This window comes from Cardiocondyla obscurior, linkage group LG19, assembly GCF_019399895.1.
Source record: "Cardiocondyla obscurior isolate alpha-2009 linkage group LG19, Cobs3.1, whole genome shotgun sequence".
NCBI lineage: Eukaryota > Metazoa > Arthropoda > Insecta > Hymenoptera > Formicidae > Cardiocondyla > Cardiocondyla obscurior.
In genome coordinates, this window is record NC_091882.1 from 1,615,394 (window position 1) to 1,624,034 (window position 8,641).

The 8,641-nt window shown below is 41.0% G+C and overlaps 1 protein-coding gene across 1 annotated transcript; it reads left to right on the forward strand.

Annotated features, from left to right (window-relative positions):
* Nucleotides 1-7,061: 7,061 nt before the first annotated feature.
* Nucleotides 7,062-8,641, forward strand: LOC139110044 (uncharacterized). Its single transcript, XM_070669556.1, has 3 exons — nt 7,062-7,515; nt 7,598-7,717; nt 8,069-8,641. Exons 1-3 carry the CDS (start codon nt 7,062-7,064, stop codon nt 8,332-8,334), a joined length of 840 nt encoding a protein of 279 aa, XP_070525657.1. The 3' UTR covers nt 8,335-8,641.

Below are 8,641 nucleotides of genomic sequence, written 5' to 3' on the forward strand. Positions count from 1 at the left end.
TTATTCTATCGAATATTTATTTCTTTTGTTATTTAATTTATTTTTCTTTACTTCTTTTTCTGTCTTTCTCTCTCTCTCTCTCTCTCTTTCTTTCTTTTTTTTTTTTTCTTTCATATTGCTACGCCTAAATTTTCGAACGACTATGACGCATGAATACGACATACAGCGACGCACGTGTTTATGACAGCGGCGACATTAGAATGTCACATCACGATCACGGATACGTGGGCAAAAGGCTCTTGGATGCGTACGCATGGAGGATACGCATCGCAAGAATCTCGCCTACTTTCGCGACTTAACTTGTGAATATAATTGCGAATACTGCGAGACTCTCGTCATTAGGACATCAAATTATGCGCGAGCGTTATATTCTTCTCGCTTCTCACATTACAGTATTTAGTTCTGTGATACATCGAGAGCTTAGGATCACGTTCGCGGTGCTCATCAAACGTTAAACGCAATTATTTTACTTTCGGCCTGTGCTCCTGGCCGTGCATTTCGCACGAAACAGTTCCACGTTTAACTAAAGTTTCTCCCCAAATAAATTGAACTCGAAGATAAATTAATGTTAAATTTACTGTTAAATTAACACGAGAGTGTTTTATCATTTTAATCGATATTTATTATTTTCTCGTATTAGATGACTTTTTTAATTGGAATTTAAGTAGGTTGAATTATTTTTAACGTTGAACGTTCAGAATTGAAACAAAAGATGTCGAAATTGGATCAAGATTAAGAGATCGTCGTGTAACGATATGACGGCAAACGTTTAAAACTCTCTAAGCTCTCTTTTCATCGGCTTTCCGAAAGCTTCTTGTGTAATGTTAGTGTGACGAATCGTGGAAAGAGAAATGTGTTATAAAATTCTTTCTATTCATTTTTTTTTGTAAATAATTAGCAAATAGTAAAACGGTTACTAAGAATTAATTACACAGATGCTATGTAATTAATTTGGCGATTGCTCCGTTTGTATTTTAAATTGGAATACGCTATTTTAAACAGAGAGTCCTGTAGTAATGTACTTGACGCAACGGACGGACAAGATAATGAAGACATACGTTTATATTATTTTAATAAAAAAGTAACTTGATTGTACATCGCCAAAATGACTAAAAAAAAAAAAAAATTAATAATGACTGAGCCACATAAAGTAAACGTATATTTTATTTATATTAATATTAATATTCTAAATTAATACACATATTTAATTTATGTTGTCTGATTAACGAGACTGTGGAATGTATAATAATATAATTTTTATATTATTTTTGATACAAATAAATAATTTATTATTTTTATAGATCTTCGTTTATTTGTCACCAGATTATTGCAAGCGAGTTTTAATTTTTATACCTCATATTTAATTTATATATATTTGAGAAAAAATCGTGAGAGCGCTACGCGCGCGCTATTTTTTGAGACACCCCAATTACAAATTATAAAGAAAGAAAATTATGTGACTCACCATTCAGCATGAACTTCAGCGGAGTTGTCGTATTCTGCCGGTAACTGTAACATAAAAAGAAATATATTATTGTAGATATGCCAGTAAGTTAAGAAAATTAATTAAAAAAAAGGTAAAAGTTTTTTTTAGTAAAGATTTTATTAAAAGAAATTTATGCTCACTTAAGAGTTGCTCCGCTGATGCAAGATGCCCATCCCGGGCCTGCTCCTCCTCTCAGATGGGACGTGTCGAGTCATCCTTCCGCGTAGGTCACTCGCGAACGCGCCCGATTAATTATTTACCGCGAAAATAAATTTTTTTGTTAAACACTATCGCACGATAGTCCATGGCACTCCCGTTTTAAAATTTAAAATTTTTAATATAAAAGAAAGCGACCGACTACTTTTCGGATCTCGCGAGCGACCGACGAACCGGTTCGTCGTATTTGTACGGTTTCGGCGGACGATACTTTTCTCCTTCAGATTTTTATCTAAGCAGAATTATTGTTTCGCTCAGATAAAAATCCAAAGAAGTGCTGAGCTGTAATAATATCAACGTAAATTCCATACAAATGTATGCAATTTACATTGATATGTAAAACTGAAGTTAAAACAAAATATATTTAATCTCATAATTAATATAATTAATCAAACATTTTTTTTATTCGCTTATATTATTTTAAGTTGGTATTATTTTAGATAACCGACGCGGTGTATTAATATTTTATTTTTTATTATTTTATAAAAGTGTTCCCACCCGAAATATAATACTAATAAGTTCTATAAAAAGAAACCATGCGACTCACGGATCTGCTGGTGGCGGAGTTTGGTAAGATGACCTGTAACAAATAAATGAAAGAAATTAATTAGTAGAGATCTCAATAATTAAAAGAAAATAAATTAAATAAATTTTCAAAACGGGAAAAATAAAATAAAATTGATCCTTACCAATGGGTTGCTCCGCCGATGCCCGATGCCTTTCCCAGGTCCTCCTCCTCCTCTCAGCACTCTGGTCAGTTCAACGGGGGTGTATGGAAGGTGCTTCTTCGACGAAAGTCTTTTTCTGCTTACATCTGAAACAGAAAAAATTTTATCTGGTTAATAAGAATGCCGAAAATTAAATGCTGCGTTACAAATAAGTACAAGTATTTCGCACGAAGTATTCGCTTCACGGATACCCTACACGTACACGTTATTAAGTTCAGGTTGCATCAACAAATATATTATGTACAGCCGACCGGCCTGCACATACCTATGTTTTACGTGATAAGGCACGAGATGTGTACGCCGCACGCGTGACCGACCTCTACTCTAGGACACTACGCAACTAAAAAGATACATTGATGTAATTTTCCACGCTTCGTATTTCTGCACTACGAATAAATGTCTCCCGAATCTAACGCGAACTAGTCGATCGAGACCCTTTTCCCCCGAGCCCGACTGTACTTGTCGACCACGCTGTACTCGTGCACCCTTCATTAACGGCGACGACACGTGAATTTCATGTACGCGTACACGAGATTTTTACTTACTTGTATCAATAAGACGTAATCGCCGGTATGCATGATTAACTCAGAGAGATAATTGACGCCAGATTATGTTCCTCTGGCCCGCCGAATGTGCGTAGGTACTTAATACGTACGGAGCACGTGCTGCGTACGTACGGTCTGTTCGACCGTTCGAGAAGGATAGAGCGAGAGTGGGAGTAGTGGGGGAACGTAGCTCGCGCGCGGCACGTACGCCGCTTATTCTCACCCGTTTCCCCCGCACCACCCCCCCAGCTACCTGCCCGTCTCTCTCTCTCTCTCTCTCTATTACCTCTACACAATTTAACGCGTTATAAAATAATGTTATATGCTGAATATTAATTGTAAATTGAACCGATACCGAATTTCAACACCTTGACAATTAACATTTATTCCTTGTAACAAATAAATGAACGAATTTAATTGTGGAGATCTCAATAATTATTTAAAAAAAAAAAGATTATATGCGCCTCTGAAACAAAAGAGTTATATTGTATTAGAAAAAATGCTATTAAAATTAAATATGCTGCGTTAGAAGTAATATATTTTTTTACAGTACCCAGCTAATCGTATAAATTTAAAAACATCTACTTTTCTTTTCTGAAATCTTATCTTAAAATTTGGGCACAATTATTCAATTGTAAAAATAACGAAAGCCAGCGACATCGTTGTATTTCTTTTTTTTCTTTTTAATACACTACTTATTTTGAGGTAAAGTTGTCGGGAAGATTTAATATTTAACATCGGCCTCCTTTTTTTTTTTTTTTTTTTTTTTAAAATGACGATGACTGATGTCTTTGAAAAACAACTTTCAAGTAAATCGAAACGGATACGCTCGACTACGCTAAACATAAACCCTGCGAACGATATTGGGCACCACAAGTATTTTAGTCACGATCGTTAGTTGTGGTCTATTTAAGATGACTTGTAGACCGGATAAAGCAAAACATCGAGTAGACATGAGAATAAAAGTTACCACGATTTCACATCCAGGCGATTCATTTCGTTAGTTCAACTATTTAACGAAACACAATTGCGTGCGGTAGAAAAATTGAACTTCGGCACAATTATTAGAACGCTTAACGTTATTGATTAAAAATTAATAAAAAATAATTATTACATTATCGTTCGCTCTGGTTTGCGATTTTTTAGCAGAACTTTAGCGATAATTGTATAATTATTTTAATCAGCATCGTGGCATAACAACACGCGCGGTCTACATTTGGTAATATGTGCCTTTAGAAACTATGTTTTTTTTCCATGCAATTTGCAATATTATATATACAGCAATATTACAATTATTTAATTTCTACTTATGTAAATAATGCTCCTTTTTTTTTTTTAATTACCCGTATTTATGCGTATCAATAGGATGCATCTGTAATGCTTATTCAACATGAAGTGAGAGTAAAGGATTTGTGAGGAATTTGAAAAGGAACTGGGCGCGTCTATTGGATCGAAGGGAAAACTGTCTGGACCACCTGATACGGCCAGGTAATTCTCATTCAAATGAGCCGACCTCCATTCGAGAATGTCCGCTTTCTCCATCCCGATCGTTTTGAAGGATCCCAAGGAAGATATTCGCGAGATAAGGCAAACGCGCTGTGGCAGAAAGAGAGTACCGTTTATCTCATACCATTCAGGAAATCGACTTTCGATTTCTGACGTACGGGGGCATTGCGGACTTGACCTAATTTCTTTATTCTTTTTCCTTCCTCTCTTTTCTTCTTTCCTTTTTCTCTTTTTCTTTTTCGAAAAGCGTTCTCACGCGTGGCGAAGAAAGAGATTAAAGTGTGTCCGAAACCTCGATCGCATACGGATATCGTTGACATACCGATGTTCGTTGATAAATCCCATTTTTTTCTTTTTTTTTTTCTTTCCTCAACTTGACTCAATTACTGTTATTACAAACTGTTAACGTCTGCTATTTTGTAGGCGGTGCTCTAATCGCTTATTATTTTTTGCCGGGCAGGTGATCAGTGCTATCGATATCGGAAAATTATCAATGTACGTGGCGAATGGACGGATCTCGAATTAATTGTCGATCTCTTATATGTGGGCCAATCTTTTGCCGGTAACCTGGATTCTCCCTTATTCGAGAGATTTAATTATCTAGATCGGAGATATTAACGGAACAAAGTGGTGAAAAGTGGTGGAATTTCATTACAAAAGAACTATTATCGCGTAATTATTACGGTATTTCTTATTCAATATGCTTTCTTTGGAAAGTACCAAACAATCTCGTTAACTCTCCAGCTTTATATCTGCCGAAAATTATATCAGACGCCGACTCATCGTAACGTTAAAACTTCACGAAGCGTTGATATTACTTCACACCTGGCGATTCTCGCGTCTAATTAATTTGGGCATAATTTTTTATAGTTGATTTATCGACGGTCTAAAACTATATTAATTTAATTCGAGCTTTGGAACTTTTAAAACTTATTAGGTTCTTGTACTTAATCGACATTTCTTCGGAGAGTTTTTTTTCTTTTTTTTTTTTAACAAAATTAAATTTATTGAATCGAAATCGTAGGAGTACGAAAAAGATACAACAAAAGAAAGCAGGAAAACAATGTCGGTGAATGTGAAAACCCTGTTGCGATAACATGATTATGTTACGGCCCGTTAAAGTAATTAACGCAGGTCCTCCCCCTCCCCCAACATGGGGTATTAATTCGCAATAAACCTCCATCTCATGAATGAACTAAAATACCATGTTAATACGTAACAAATACAGTCGTAAATATCCGCGCCTCAAACCAAACAGAGCACGGCCTGGCGTGCACTAATTAAAACTATTATTCTGTAAACAGGTATGAATTCCGCGGGTACACGCGATAGTGTGCGAACCGCTTTCGAGGACGCTAATCTAATTCCAATAAGTATTTCGAAGTCTCCGCGAGGTTCGATAAGGCCTGGTGCGGTCGATCACGATCGTCCGTATGCGATCGAGTCGTGTCGTGGAACGGAAGAATGATTTCGAACCGGCTGTAGTTATACCTGGCAGACTCTGCTACGTATATACCGCGGTGCCGGGCACGCGAGGGGAAGTGGAACAGAAGAGAAAGGCACGGTGGAGATGAACTAGATTTGAATAGTCATCTCTCCTTTCCTTTCACGGCGCTTGGCCGTCCTCGTCTTTCTTCCGCGTTTTCCTCCACACCCTGCTCCTACCCACACGCACTCGGCATTACTCGCATTCCCCGGTGCGCGAGGGGGTCGTCCTCCTCGTCGCCGTCCTGCGCGCAGTTAACGCAACCTCTGTCCGCTCTGTCGGAACTTAAGATCGACGATAATCTACGTCGCGGCGCGCCGGCGGGGTAAAATTCCACGTTGCTTTCCCGCACGCGCTCGAACGCGATGTTCCCTCGTCTATTATTTGCCGGAGATGCGTACGATCGCGTACGCGATCGATACCGGCGATCACGATTCGAAATCGGTACGCTCTCTTCCGCTCTACTAAAGCGCGGAAAAGAGAGAAAGGAAGGAGAACCGGAGCCGCGGGCAGAGAGCTGCGGTGTCGAATGATCCGGGAGCCGGTAGTACGTGATCTAGAATAGTAAGATCTCGCCTAGACGCGAATTACGTCTGGCGGAGCAGGGTAAAGGAAATGATGCGGGGGAAGGGAGCGGAAGGTGCGTGAAGGCGTCATCCACGCCGATGATGGAACCTCGCTCTCGCAAGCCGACCGCGCCGTAACGCTCTGAAACGCGTCGGAAACAAGAATTAAACGAATCGCCGAGGAGACCGGCATCTAAGTGAACGAAAAATTACCGGCTAATGCACAGCAAGAGCAGAGAACGGCAGCCATCGTGCCCGATGCTCTCCTTGCTTTTTTCTTAGTACAATCACCGACCCTCACGTAGATCTATATAAATGGGAATTGCAAGCACTTACGCTGCAATACTCGGACCTCCGCCGTAGGTTCCGCAGCTTCACGGTACGCACGCGAACGTTCCCTTGCAGTTTTGCCGCGCGGTGGTTTCTACGACGACGAAAAGGCTCAGGGATCAAGGCCCGCCGCAGTTTCGACGGAGCCGAATCGTTTCTGTTTCGTGATCCCCTCCCGCTCGTTTCCAGGACGAAACGATGCTTTGGATAAACAGCACATCGAGGATCGAACGGCGGCGCCCGCGCGTTTGCCTGGCGTTTGCGGTCTGTGCGTTTTTAATCGCGGGCGCGGTCGACGCCGCCACAGACGAGAGCAAGGACACATGGACCGGATTCACGACGTCGTGCACGACCGAGGACACGAAAAACGCGTCGGTCTCTTGTCACGGAGTGCGAATCGTACGGAAGATTGTACAGCAGCTGCTCGAGACCACCAGCAAGGAGCGGGACATCGAACTGTTCGACGGTGTATCCCTGGTAGAAGTGCCCGGAAGCGGTTCCAACCGGAAGGCCAGGGTGCTCAAGGGCTTCGGGGGTTTCGGGCCTTTCCTACAATTCTTGGAGGGCAGAGAGCTGCGAATCAAACTACCGTCTTTGCTTCCACCGAATATCGAGACTGCCCTAAAGGAGAGCCTGCCTTCCGAGGATGAAGGTTGGCGACTCGTTTTACGCGTAATAACGTAAGGAAAATATTTAAGTTTCTCAACGTAATTTGCATTATTTTTTAGGAAGAGGAAAGGGGGGCGGTTACGGCGGTTTCGGCGGCGGCGGCGGAGGCGGCGGCGGCGGCGGCGGCGGTAAGGGCGGCAAGAAAGGCGGCGGCGGCGGAATCATGATAATGATGCTTATGATGGGTAAGCGCTCGTAAATAATTGTTATTGCGTAAAGGCGTGATTAATTACAATGCATAATAACGTGAAAGTAACTGTTACATACTATTTAATGTACGTACGTTGAACGCGATGTCTCGCTTCGTGCGCGAACGCTTCATAAAATTTCAATTAAAATATTCGGAACGGTTAAATTATTATTATTCCCAGTTTTACGTTTCATGCAAACTAATTTACGACGAACGTACGTCGTTTACGGGATCGTGCAACGTTTTCAAAGTCACATTTCTAATTAATTCGAATAGGAAAATTAATTCGCGTTGCAATTTAAATTTTATTTTAATCTGAAATTAATTTAATTTATTATCTATCCAGGTAAAATGATGGCTGCTATGGGCTTCGGCGCGCTCGGTCTTCTGGCCATGAAGGCGCTGATGGTTTCGGCGATGGCATTGATGCTGTCGCTGATCGTCGCCGTGAAAAAGCTGGCGAGTGGCGGCGAAGAGCACGGCCACCACGTCGTTTACGCGCAAGAGGTTGGCCATCATCACCGCAAGAAAAGGTCGATCGAAGACGTCGACTCTACGCAACTACCCTACAGAGGATACGCCCATCTCTACGCCAACTTGGGGTCGTCTTGATACATTTAATCGTTAATTGCACCCAGCCGCGAGAGAGAGAGAGAGAAATCGAATTGGTTTTTCGGCTCCACGACTCTCCTATCGCTACTGAAGCTTCTCCCCAGACAAAACACGATTAGACGAACCACGCTTACAATCGCACATCGACAATCGCACTCACGTAATTCACGTACCAGTCGCATCATCATTGTTCTACCTATCATCATCACGCTCATTTAAACGCGGCGTGCACACATTCTTTCCACGACGTGCGCTTCATTTTCTTTGTAGCTTGCAAAACTGCGAACGTCAGTCGCGGTAGGAGAGT